Here is a 13,996-nt window from a genome sequence, read left to right as displayed (position 1 = left end):
ATCTTGCAGGATCTAACAGTGAGAACAAACACGAGCAGCTTTCCAACTCTGAGCTCAAGTTTCTTGCCAAAAAGAACTGTTAGAAAAACAACTTATTTTGCTGTTTCTTTCTATGGTAGTAATCCACAGGGCTTTTCCTAAGCATCATATAACTTCCACCACCCTGTCATTTACACTAAATAAAGTGGCTCTTCAAATTTAAGATGGCATTACAGCTTGGTACTTATTTTACATCTCCATCATGTAAGGAGAGGAGTGAAGACTTTATTAGCAGAGTAACCAGATGTGTTGGCCAAGAAAGTGTCCCTTTCCCCTAAGCTTTTCCAAATTCACCCTCTCCACTAGCTGCTACTTTGCGATCACAGCTCCCACAGAATGAGTGCCCCAGATGCCACAAGGCTTCCCCAGAGCATTCCCTACATTGGTAGCCTCAAGGTTTTGGGGACAGTAGCTAATTCTGATCAACTGCTTCAGATTTTTTTTTATTCCAGCACAGTTGCTTATAATACGAGAAGACTTTCCAGTTCTGAGGGGGTTAAAGATGATTTTATGCTCAGTGGAGAACACTCAGCTCCTAGGACAGACTTACTGCAGTGATGGGGCCCCTTCTCTACAGCCGAAATGGGTTCAAAAAGCTGTTTGAGCTCAGATGCCTTTCTCATGGTGATTTACATTGGCCCTGTATGTTTTCCTTTGCACACCAATTTCAACACAGCTGGCCTGAGTGTGCAATAAGAGGTTTAACAACCTTAGCACAGGGACCACACAAACACCCAAGGAAATTCCAGCTTATTTCCTGGTGCAGCTTTGGTGCTTTCTGGGTTCATTCTCTTCTAGAGCAAAGGTAATGTTGTTTTTGTTTTGGAGTGTGCTGATGTACATTTCAACCCTGGATACAGTGAGAACATTAAGGCCTCCAGTATCACTGGCTTTATGCACTTCATTTCTCAGTCCCTTCACATCTATTCTCAGTCTTCATATAGCTCATTTCGCTCACATCTACTTTCAGCCTCACACATATTGCAAAGTGCTATCTATCTCATTTTTCTATGGCAGAACTTTCCCACTGCAGTTCCATAAAAGCCAGCAGTTCTTCTGGAAGTTCAGCACATTTCAGATCTTGGGACACAGTCCATTCCTATCAGGTCAGCAGCATTAATTCCCACACAGGAGATCAAATCAAAATGGGCACTGTTTTCTTACAGGGGGGAAACAGGAGTCCTGTCTTAGTTTAGCAAGAAACCACAGCACTCAATGGGGCTGCTGTAAACTGAGCATTGGTCAAAGTGGATCTTCTACAAGTGCTCTGAAGTGGTTTTTCAGCTAGTGCCTTGAGAAAAATGATGCTTTAAAACTAAGGAGAACAACATCACAGCTATGTAATTTTGAAAGGACAAACTTGCAGTCTAAGTAAACAGGCATTGCTAAGTTAACTTTTATTAATAAATGTTTAATAGAAACCTTCCTTTCTTGGCTATTTTTTAGATAATTTCTTTGCCTGATTCAGTATTTTGTTGCAATGGTGAAAAACCTTTACTGTATCACTGGGCTCTGAAAGTCAGATGCATGTTAGCAGAAAAGGCCATAGCAGAGGGGATACATTACCCAATATGGAATGAAAATGAAAACTGCTCTGAACATGTTACAATCTCAGTGCAGCAATGGCAAGAAAAATCTTCCCTTATAAACCCTCCGACACCGTTTTTCTTTTACAGCTTTAAAACCTCTGCTGCAAGTCACCCTCACAAGGGACAGTTTGATATATTTTCACTCACCATATTTTATGATAAGCATTTGTTCAGCAACCACAATGGCCACTCCAGACAGCGCTGGGAGAATATAAATCTGAAAGGGTGTTAGGGAATCTCAATCATTTCCCTGTGGAAATGTATTTTTATGCCCAGGAACATCTGTTCAAAGTTCCCCCAAGCGATTACAGCCCTGGAAGCACTATCTCCATGTTCACAGCTCTGCATTAATTAGAGCGAGCCACCACCTCCTGTCGCTTGCAGTCTTTCCACTTGCTCCGGTCTGGATGCCTAGCTGCAAACACTCACTGACTCGCAGTAAGATGTCTCGGTTACCTTATTGACTCACAAACACACAGGGCAGTGTCATGCCCAATCTTTCAGAGATGCCAAGAATCCAAAGTCAAAGATCACTGCTTGTGCGTCTAGCAGAGGGTTTACTTACCCTGGTGGCTCAGCACAGCTTTTGCTGTGAGATTATAACCATCCCTCTTCAGCCCTGTTAGACAGACAGGCAGGACTGGCAGGAGTACACAAGTCCCACTAGGGTGTTTCACAGTGCTCTACAAAAGCATGCCACAATGCAACTGAACATTGCAGCACTGCTTCAGTGGCTTGAAAAAGCACTGTAGCAGCCCTGCAGAAGCTGACAGGAGCAGCATTGTGAACAAGGAACAGACATCCTGAGCTGGGGCAAACTTTACCCACCTCTAGTTGAGACCAAAGCTGTTCCCCGAAAGCTCCCCAAGCTCCAAAAGCAGAGCCGGGGACACCCCATCCAGCCCATCCCACCGCCATGGACCACAGCACTCACATACTGCCCTCCTGCAGGCACGTTCTCCAGGGCCCCATTGGTGGACTCAGAGGGTTTGCTGGCTTCTATGCTCTTGTCCTGCTGCTTCCCCTCCTCCTTCCCTGCACCGCCTTGGCCTGGCAGAGCCACCTCCCCAACGCCCAGTGCTTCGGCTTTGTACTTCTTCACAAAGTCTTCCATCAGCTTCAGCTCGTCCTCGGCGAGGCCGCGGCACTGGGACGGGTCCTGGTCATACAGTGGGAGCTGTCGCATCAGCTGCCGACGACGGTAGTAGGCTCCCTCCGTTCCTGCCACCGGCTGCAACTCCTTTGGGATCAGCTCCATGTACTGCATGGCCTGGGATGGGGAGAGCACCAACAGTTACTGAGCTGCCTTTGGCAGGGAAGCGCTCATCACATCCACAGGGCTTTGCAAACAGATGCTCTGCTCACGTTATGCAGCAGTGGCAGAAAACATGGTCCTTCCTTTCTCCCTTTATGTTTTTCCAGCATTTCAGGAATGAAAAGCTAAAGTTACTCAGATGCAAGTAGCAGCCAGGCTACTGTTAATCATTTCATCCTCAGAAAACAGGTTGGGTGGGAGTTGGATTTGGTTTGGAGTTTTTCTTCATGTTTTGGTTGTTTGGGACATTTTTGGTTGTGTGTTGTTTTCTTTTTAAGCCAAACAAACCCCCAGAATTCCATAGGAAAGCAATGAAAACTTGCTTTATTAGTTTTACACCCAGATCCCAATGCACCATCCCTCACATGCCACTATCCCAGGCTGCTGAAAAGACCAGAAATCTATAAACATCTAAACCCAAGACCAGGCAGCTTCCTACTGCTTTGTGCCAGGACAGGGAGAGCTCCAAGGAGCAGGTCAGAGCCTGTATCAAGGCACCTCATAGCCCTCATGGGTTGCATGCAGCATAGTTTACAGTAAAAGCTCCCCCTTTTATCAATTAAAACCAGAATCTTAATTCAGGAAAAAAAGCAGTCAGCAGCTGAGTCTGTATGTAACACAGAGCTGCCAATGCTGCACAGTTATTGATTTTGCAGTAAAGGGAAAGCGTTTGGTCATTGATGCCCTGCAACATGGAAAGTAAATGCCAAGAAGCTATCAAAAATAGAGCCTCCTACTCAACTGGCTACTAACCACTGTCTTAAAAGCAGATTAAAGTGTAATCTTGCGAGAGGTCTGTCCCACACTGAATTAGCACTTGCAGGATAGCGGGGTCTGTACAGTTAACTTCTGCTGGCCTGGTACCGAAGGGAAGGGAGGTTCCCACTCAAGGCATTTTTCCTATTGTAGTGTGAAGAGCTATGGGGCAGCCAGTTGGCACTCTGCCATTCCACTTTAAAGACCAGCATCCATCTGCATTAGATTTGTTTCTGACGTGGTCAGCATTTGAAATCTGAATTTTACAAACCATAGAGAAGTGATTAACTGTTTACTGTGCATGGGCCAGGTCAGTTGGGTCTTTAAATACAGAAACATCTGCATGGCACCAAATAGCTCATCACATCTGTAAGAACTTCAAAGTCAGCTTCCACCTCAGCTACTTTCAGCCCTATAGAATCATTGCAGGGCAAGATTTCTGCCTGAAGATTCACAGCAGCAATAGATGAATTATTTAATGGAGACAGGGCTTCTTCCCTATTTCTTAGGGTGCATGCTAACATTGCAGCACAATATGTTACACATCAACACTCAGTATATCATGCCTCTGTGCAATGGCAAGATTGATATCCAGGACTTTTTCCAGGGGAGAAGGAAGCACATGGATGAAGGTGCTGCTTGGGAATAGCTGGTTAGAGAGCTACAGGACGCTGTAGAAGTGATCTGGTGCACAGATGGCTTTCACAGAAGTGAGAAATCCTAATAGGAACTACAGAAGCAAGAGAAAAGAATTCCCGACAGCTCCTCCCAGGCCTCACACAGGCACTGCCCTACAAAACAAGGATATTGCTGGTATTATCCAACAACTGGAAAGAAAAACAACCAAAGCCTCATGCTGTACAACACAACTTCAGGACAGCAAATGCTGTACAGTCTGCACTGGGTTGGTGCAGCTACAGCAAGAGCACTAGCAAAGCATTAGCACAGTAGGATCTTAATGGAAGAAATTCTTAATCCACTACAAACGTGCCAAGACTAATGAACACTTCTACCAGTGCTATGAGAAAGCACCATGCCAGCACATGCATGTGAAGCACCTCGTTCCACTCTGGCACCAGACTCTCCATTGCCAGTACAAAACATCTGTGCTGAAAGCAAGAGAGAAAAGCAAAGTCTTAAGCCTTTCTTATTACTACAGCTGGAGTGCTCAGTGGCAGGGACCAATATCTGCCCAGAAACATGGTAGGATTTCACTCACTGATCAACAGAATGCTTAAGATTATAATTGCTGATGTCATAAAACATCCACAGAATACCTCAGGGAAAGCAGGATGAGGAAAAGTTGTTTTTTCTGCTGCTACCATGTATTACTATGGTGAAATGCTTTACTCTGTTGCCTTAGTGCAGATAACAGTGAAAATCTAAAATGCTCTTCCTCAGAATTAACTCCTGCACATCAGATATTTTATGATCTGCTCTTTTCACTTTCCCCAAGGACCCTGAATATCTACTTCATTGCTTCTCCAGGCATGGCTTAATGAAAACACACTCTGAACTTCCTCCTATTATTGGACCATTCACTTCGAGACAATGATATTAAAAACAATCCCAGGTTTCCAGCGTGCCTTCAGAAGGAAGCCACTGGAGCGTGTCAGTTATGCACTAATAGCTTTTTGGCCCAAATCCCTTTCAAGCTATCCTGAGAATAGCTGACATCCAGCATCACTCCTGAAAGTTTGTCAAATTGATCTTCAGACCAAAATTCATCAAGGATATCTACAAAGCTCCTGGATGCTGTTTACTTGAACTAAAATATCTTCTAGCCTGTTCAGGCAATATGAAGAGTTCGAAAGCTTTCATGAAGCATGTACCCTCTAAGCTGCCACTTTACCAGCTTCCAAGGCGGGGTAGTTTGCCCCAGTGGGTGGCAAAGCTGCCAGGCTCCCTAGTGCCCCCACTGGACATGATCACCCCAAACATGCACCCACAAGGGGTTATGGTCAGGGTTCAGGCCCATAGAAGAAGAAAGCAGCCCAGGAACTGCAGAGTTTGGGCATCCTTCACAGTAAGGAAGTGACCCTGCCCCAAGATGCTGGCAGCACAGCGCTGCAGCCAGCTCAGAGCTGTGAAACCCTGGTTTCTGATAAATCCCAGGCTGGGCAGCAGGCTGAACGATCAGGCTGGATGGGAAGAGTGCCATCATTGTTCTCCCTATCCCTCATGAGCTCCTTGATTCCCCCCGGGACTTGTGGAAGGCAAACACTGGTTAAACAAACATTCCTGCTAGGCAAGCTCCTACCAAAGGGAAGGGGAGGGAAGGAGGCTGAGAGCAGCGGCACTACAATTAAACAGTCAGGCAGTCAGCTCCATGGGGGTCTCAATCTCTCATTGAAGCCCAGTGGTCTGCTCCAATTAGCACCACAGGTCCCAGCTGCATTCTCAATACAGACTTCAGGACACATGCAGTCAGCCTTTCCAAGGGGGTGAGGGCAACTGAGTTAAGAAGAATCAAGTCTGCCTCTTGGGCCTGAAGCTGCATTTTCACATTTGTTTTAATTCTTTAAAAAAAGCTGGTTGCAATTTCCAGCAGCTTTAAACTATTTCATTTGAAGAGCAAAAGCTGTCCACTAATGACAGCTTAGTATATAATGGTTTTAGTACCACAATACAGTCAAAAGTGAGTTAAATGCTCTCCCTCAAGAAGCGCTCTGCTGACTAACACTTCCATACACCAAAACACACTTCCATTCCTTCCTGCACAGCAATACTACTCGCCTGGATGGCAGCTGGGGCTGGGGGTCTTGTTTTCAGATCCTGTCCTCAGCACAGGGCCACGCTCCCCATCTCCCTTTCTTACCCGGAGTTCTCTTTACAAAACCTGAACACAAATGTTTTCTTTTATTTGGACCTGACTATGTTTAAGCTGTAAGGAAAAAAACCCCAGCTCAGTGCTGGATCTGGGAGAGGTTCCTCAGGAAGCAGCAAGGGGCAGAGTTCATGCCCATGGTGGCAGGAGCTGTGGGCAGGGTGCTCTCAGCCACAGAGCTCAGCTTCACTTTCCTCCAAGCTATCACATGTTAGCACCATGAGTTTCCATGGTCCTGCTCCACAGGGAAGGAAGATCCATGAGTCTGCTGGGAACAGGGGCAGGCTGCTGTTGGAGAGCCCCTTGGCACAGGGGCTCCAAGCCCAGTGCTCTGCTCAGTTCAGCCTGGGCTGCTGTAGGAGGATGTTTCCTACTAAAGTGATGCTCTTCTGGGAGCAGGACATGGAGAGCCCCAAGGAACAACCACCCAACTGCCCACCCCCACAAGAAGTTCAACCTCCCCTCCCTTTCCTCTGCTTGCCCAGCAGATCTGAGCTGAACTTAAACAGAACAACATTACAAAGCAGCTAAACCATGAGCCGATTGCTGTACGCATGCTGTTTTGGCCATTTCAGTGTTCCTACAGACAGGTGTCCAGGGCTGAGGTGCTACAGCATTCAACAGGAAACAAGGCGGCATTCTGCGGGGGTTTAGGGCTGGCCATTCTGTGATTTACAGCAGCACAGTGAGCAGTAGTTGCATTCCTGGTTAATAAGCTTGAGATGCCAGGTCTATTTTAAGTCCAAGATTTTAATAACTACCTCATCAAGCAAAGAAAAAATAATTATCTTCTATTTTAAAGACAACCATTATTGTGCTATCATCATTAAAGCCCATTTCTGTAACAGAATAATTTACAAACACAGCACTGGATGTAGATGCAGCATTACTTTTTTCCACACTGATTTATTTTCTCTGCTCCCAAGGCAGACTGAAGCATGATCTCCTGAAGGGTTTGCTGAAAAGGCCTCCAGGTTAGTGAAAGTGGCCCAGCTACCTCCACCTCTGGAGTTAACTTCTTGTCCTCATCCCACATCTCGCACAGCTTTCTGCCTCCTTGGTGCCCAGGGAAGGGACCAAACCTTAGTCCTGACACCCCAAGGTGGCCTGGCAGAATTGCTCCCACATCCAGCCCAGGGCTCTGGAGCAGGCGCATGCCTGCTTGGGCTGTGCAGGTATTGTACAACTGGCAGGACAGCAGAGATGGGATCTCTCCTCAGCAGTGTTTTTACTGGACATGAGCTTTATCAAAGCAGTGAGCATTCTAGTTGTAAAACCCATTAAGACTTCTCCTAGAAATGTAAGCAAAGCTATAAAAGCTCAAAAGCAATCCATTCCCCTCTCCCACCTACCCCAGTTATTTACATGGTTTTCCAAAATACAAAATGTTATGTGCCTTTTTGCTCTCTGAGGCAAGTTGTATGTTTTACTGATTTTCCCCCTGATAACTTTATTCCAGAGCTACATTATGATCTCCATAAACAACAACTACCCATCAAACATGCCATGGATTATCTTACCAGCTTCTGGTTGAGCCCTGGTGGAGCCCACTCATATGTGATGGTGTCAAAGGTGGGGTCTTTCCGGGAGACAATGGGGTTGGTGATGGTCATGTGGTTCCTTTTGTAGATGCGGATGCCATCACCTCCCTTCACGCGGGCAGTGAGTGTGGCGTACTTGGAGTCTGAGAGCAAGCGCCCAATCTTCCGATCGTCCTCCACCTCCGAGCTCAGGCTGTGATCCTCCTGGCTGCACTTGCATGACTTACAGATCTTCCTGTGGGTGACAACCAAGATCATGCTTTTGATGAGAGCTGGGCCATAAGAGGCACATGATCATGCGATGGGTCAGCCTCTTCCAAAGGTTAAACACAGAGCAGGGTTATGGCATAAGACCTGTGGCATGTGGGCTCCAACATGTCCATGTCCTCCTTGTGCTGGGGGCCCCAGAGCTGGACACAGTACTCCAGGTACAAAGGTCACACTGATGGTGATGCAGCCCAGGATATGGTTGGCTTTCTGGGCTGCAAGTACACATTGTCAGCTCGTGTCCAGCTTTTCCTAACGGATTGGCAGTGGCAGAGCAGAAAGCCACAAACCCCAACCCCAAGCAAAAGCAGCTGCAGCACTGCTGATATAATGCTGCCTCTAGCCCACCATGGGAAGCTGCCACTTCCTGTGAACTTTGAAAGCCCCTTCAAGCATCACTGTATCCCCACTCTCACCAGTCTCCAAGAGTTAAGCGCCAGCATTACCTTTTACAAAGTTTTACATACCATTACAAATGTGACTGCTAAAAGGAATTGATACTTAAGTGTCTATAATTTTAATTATCACATCTTTATGATTTATAGCTGAGTCTATAAGGCCACTTTCTGCTGGCCAGCTTTTCAATCAATGCTAACAGCAAAAAGGACAAAGTAACTCTGATGCAACCCCAAGTATTTCAGCAGGATCCTGGGACAAGCGGTAAGCAAACCAGTCTTTAAGTCAATTAAAAAAGTAGTGATTAACCAAATGTGTTTTAAAGTTTGGATTTCCACACAGCTGAGGCACTGATCTCGGGAACTGAAGCCTGTAGGACACTACCACACAGTGAAGCCTACTGCAGTTTGCCAGCAGCATGCCTAAAGACCTCAGGCTCCCATGTGCCACTGTGATAGGACCTGGTTGTCCCACAGCATTCAGGAGCTCTCCAGGCTCACAGAAAAGAGTCCAGTGTTTTGCAAGACAGCCTCAGAGGGCACCAATTCTTTTCTAATTAATGACATCTGGATTGGTCCCTTCCATTTCAAAGCCCCCTTTGTTTCTCCCATTTGGGTTTGCAAGCAGACAGGGCAGGAGCCTGCTGCCCCTGCCCAGAGTCAAACACCCAGTATGGTCAGCCCCCACCAGCTACTAATATGGGTGGCCATTTACTTTAATTAGTGTTTTTAAGTGGAAAAGCAGAAAATAAAGTGTCAAATAACAAGACCCTTCTGGCACTTCAGCTGTCTGGATGCTCAGGATGGCCATCAGCAACAGCCACTGTGGTGCTGCCAAGCAGAACACAGCACTGAGCCCCCACCAAGGGTTTTCACTGCGCCAGCTCTGCACCCACAAAGCCCTCATGGACAACAGTGACAGCCAGGCACTTGGCACACCTCCTGCCAACAGGGCAGGATTGTCCTTTTGGTCATCGTTTCTCTGCCTCCAAAACGAGCGAGGACATAATTGTTTTCAGAAACTGATTTCGAAACAATCTGACAGGCTGGGAAGGCAGCATGTGGCAGGCAGAAGATCCTGTACACAGAGGATACATACTTCAGAGCACACACTATGCAGGGCATCAAGTGGCTTGTGCAGAGCCATGTGCAGAAGCTTCAGGGCCACGCTCCCTTTCCAACATCCCACTGAACAGCACCAGCCATGCAGTGCTGTGCCAGGGATGGTCCCGTGTCAGGTGAGACCCTTCTACAAGATGGGCTATCTCTTCACCCAGTTCTCTTTGTTCCTGTGCCACATCTTGCTGACAAGACCTGTGACCAATCTAGCAGAGATAGTCAACTCCCAGGGAGGGGACAATGGTAGAAGTGGAAAAGAAACCCAAACCCCAGGCATGAGAGCTCCAGCTTGGTTTAAACAGGACCAGTGAGGGAAAGGGGATGGAGAGCAGGGAGCATGAGCATCTCCTCAACTCAGCAGCTGTCCTAGCCAGAGACTGTGTCCTCTGCACCTCCCAACACACCTCAAGTGCTCTGCAGTTCTTTATATGCAGTCACTGGACTCTGAACATCAACGGGACCAAAGGCACAGTGTCAGGACAAGGGTCATCAGGACCAGGACATTACCTCCAAGAATGTGGCTCAAAGCCCGTGCACATCCCTCTGCAGCGTAAACAAGGCACACCTCTTCCTGACTGCGGCTGGCTCAGCGACATCTGGAAAAGAACAAGACACTGGAGTTGGAAATGCTTTATCCTCAAAGATTACCTGAGACTAGAAGACTAATTCTGTGTTTTGTCCTTCAAATGATTTCTTCAGCCATGCCTTATGTCCTGTGAAACTTCAAACCTCCCAGAGGCCATTTGAGCACCGTCCATGCAGACCTGATCAAGTTTATTTAGAGATGCTTGGGATGAAGGTTTTCACCTTAAAAGAGAAGATGGCATGTCCGGAGCAATGCAGGGGGGCAACAATTCAAGCACAGTGAAGCATGCACACACCCCAGATAGCAGCTTAATCTCATACACAGAGGCCTCTGGTCTCATTAACATGCTATTTTTATTTACCTTATATTTTGCAAACGATTCTGTGCAAGTAAAATTTCCTCCAGTGGGACATGAAGTGTGCTGTCATAACCTGATGCTGAGCTTGCTTTACTGCAGCTTGGACCTCCTTGGTCTTTCTACAGGGGCCCATCAGAATGACAGTTAAGGCTGCAGAAGTTTCTAATGCTGAAGAGGCTGTTGCTTGCCTGTTCAGTATTAATCTAGTCCATATGAGCTTCTGTGTTATGACAGCATATGATCTTGTAATGAAAGACTACGTAAGCCTCCAGCACCAGCTCTTCATCTTCCTCACCCAGCTCCAGCCCCTCTCCCCCACTCAGCAACTCACAGCCCTTGTCCATGCACACTGCCTCCCTCCCCAGCAGAGGCTTCCACAGCTTTAGATGGGGTAGAGGCAGTCTTTGCCAAAGCCCATATTCCAAGGGAGGAATCAACAGCAGTAAAAGAACAGAGGGTATTTTTAAAGTATGCAGTGAAGGAACGTGCTCAGCTTCCCTCTGCAGTGTTGTGGGTGGTTAAATCCCCCTTTGAGGAGGCTCTGCAGGCATCCTGCATGGGTGGCTGGGCACTGCAGGCAGTGGTGTAGCTGGTGACCAGCCCTAAGCTCTGCCCAGCAGCACTGGGCTTCACAGCTCCACTGGGATGCAAAGCTGTTGATGACACTGGCAGCTGCTCCTTCCTCCTGTTCCTGCCCAGATCCACCCATCCAGCTTTCAGCAGTGGCTCCTGGGCTCCTCAAAGCTCCTGCAGGGATCTGGAGTGCCCCCAAGGTCTCCTCTGACATTCAAACTCATACTCCAGTTTTCAAGAGAAAAAAAAATGGTTATTTTATGGCACTTGGTTAGGAAAGGCATTTAATTTACTTGGAAAGCCTAGTGTTGCTAATAAGGACAAAGCTTTCATGAACAGATGGTTCTGGAAAGAGCTGGGTACTGGTTTGCCAATTTTAAGGTAAACGAGCCTTTACATAGTCGTTTTTGCACAGAACTATCAAGCCTCCACACAAGGCTGCTTGCCCTTGAGAAGCACAGCCCAAAGGGTATGAAATGGCCCATTTCAGCTCACTTAGCCCCCGGGATTGCTATTTCATCTGTGCCTCTGCTTTCACCTGTAGTTTTCACCTCTTTTCACCTGCAGCTTTTATAGATATTTTGAAGCCAGTGAAAAGACCTCTCGCTCTGGGAATTCATAAAAACACGTCTTTAAAACAGCCTTAATATACACACACACACACACACACACACACACTCTCTCTCTCTCTCTCTCCACCCTGCCCCAGAGAAATAGGCCATTTGATTCTTCAGCTATGTGCCAGCTCTCCAGAAGAGAGATGTTTAAGATCCCCACAGACCACACAATCTTGCCAGTTCTGGAATCGTGTGCTCAGTACCCACTAACTGACGGAGATTTTTAACAGACTCTGATCTTAATGAGTTAGAAGCTGAGTATGGGCAAGTGACTGTGAATGGCTGTTTATTTAAGATACAGACATCTGGATTAAATAAACTCATTTGGAAAAGCTTCATTACATACAAGAGGAAAAGCAAAGAGAAAAGTCTTATCAGTAGCAATCATCAGTACATGAAACCCCCATAACCTGCCTGATACTTCACAGTCTAAGTGCCTGTGCAGGACATCACAGCCATTTGGGGTGACTACCAGCCTGTGACCTCCACATTGATATGTACACCCAGTGTTTCACGCTGTGCCCTCAGTGTTAACAAGCCCCTGTCTCGGTAGTTCATTCTACTTGTCCAACCATGGCTTCTGGTTCATGTCCTAGGTCCAAGTGTAATTGAGGGTAACTGATGTTTACTCAGTCTTACCCATGGAACTATCTACTGAATCAGCACTCCCAGAACACTCTTGTGCCAGCCTTCCAGAGCAGGCTGGCACTACCCATCACCCCAATTAGCTGGAGGATCTCTGCCTTCAAGCTGTTGGATCTGTTTTAGACATCTATCCAGCTCCAAACACTGCCATGTAATGGCTTGGTCATGACTGTCCATTGCCAAGGGCAGGGTGAGCATCCCAAAGCCTGCCAGCTGGCAGAGCTGGGATCAAAAGGGTGGTGCCCCACATCACTGTGGACTGAACAACAACAGACCCATAGACAAGTCCAACAAGTAGTTCCAAGCCAAAGGGTGGCACAGCCCCTCCAGATGGGGAAAGTGCACATAACCACTGACTGCTGCTCTGCCTTGCACTACAAGTTGAGGGCCCTCTGGGCAGCATCTCCTCATGGCTGACCAAATCACAGCCACATCTCTATTTGGAGGACAGCATTATCCCTTGCTTCCTCAGAAGTGGAGGGAGGTTTGAGCCACTCATTTCCATCTCTTTGTAGGGGCCAAACACAACAGGCGCCGCTGACTGGTTTTTGGACTGCCTGGTCAGCAGGACTTCCTGCCCAGATATGGAGCTTCTCCTCACAGCTCTGCTCCGGCTCCTTGAATATGCATAAAAGGAGATTTCTTTAAGAAACAGACAGAGGATACTTAAAAAAAAAACCCAACCCAGTAAGATAATGTGAAACAAATGCTCCCTTGACTATCTTAGACTCCACCTATGCCCAAGCCCATTTGGGAGCAGCAATGTTAAACAAGGCAGTACTGGAGTTTAAGAATTTGAAGACATTTGTAATGCCTTTAAAAACAGGCCTGTGTCAACAAACCACTTGGAAGAAAAGCAAATTCTGCTCACCGTGACTAGATATACAACACATTTTGAGAGCTCTGATTTGGCTTTGTGTCTTATAGTATTCTTGCTATTAAAAGCAAGAAAGCAAACCAGTGCAGAGGAAATTCTTCGCTAGTGAAATGATAGGAAATTGAGGCCATTCTACCCACAGAAACATCTCTGAATAATCTCAGGAATACACTAGTAATAGCATGGTTCACTATTACACTCGCCAAAGGCAGGGCCATCCTAGACACTGGTAAGTTCACTCAGTGGCTGGAAAATAAGAGCCTATTACGACAAGAGACAAGGAAAACATCCAAACATGGGTCCACCTTGGTTTGCAGTTTGAGGACTCCTTTGGAAAGGAGCACTGAGCTTCCAAAGCAGGTCTGTCAGGATGGACCTCTGGTTGGAAGCTATGAGCAGGTCAGAATCCCAACTCCACCAGCTTGTTCCATTTGCAGCTCAGCTGAGACTCCAGAAGGTTCTTGCTGTGCATCATCACACCCTGACCAGCCC

At 46.9% G+C, this 13,996-nt stretch overlaps 1 protein-coding gene across 1 annotated transcript in view; it reads right to left on the bottom strand.

The window, feature by feature from the left end:
• Positions 1-13,996, bottom strand: part of LMCD1 (LIM and cysteine rich domains 1) — a 29,485-nt gene that overhangs the window by 5,146 nt on the left and 10,343 nt on the right. Inside the window, exons 2-4 of the mRNA XM_005149487.3 lie at positions 10,356-10,444; positions 8,047-8,302; positions 2,563-2,898 (exon numbers count right to left, since the gene is read on the bottom strand). Of these exons, the coding sequence (XP_005149544.3) occupies positions 2,563-2,898; positions 8,047-8,302; positions 10,356-10,444 (681 nt within the window). The remainder of the gene's footprint in view (positions 1-2,562; positions 2,899-8,046; positions 8,303-10,355; positions 10,445-13,996) is intronic.

The sequence above is a fragment of the Melopsittacus undulatus genome, chromosome 9, assembly GCF_012275295.1.
Source record: "Melopsittacus undulatus isolate bMelUnd1 chromosome 9, bMelUnd1.mat.Z, whole genome shotgun sequence".
NCBI classification, from domain to species: Eukaryota; Metazoa; Chordata; class Aves; order Psittaciformes; family Psittaculidae; genus Melopsittacus; species Melopsittacus undulatus.
Note: the sequence above shows the minus strand (reverse complement) of the source record. Positions and strands in the feature narration are given on the sequence as shown.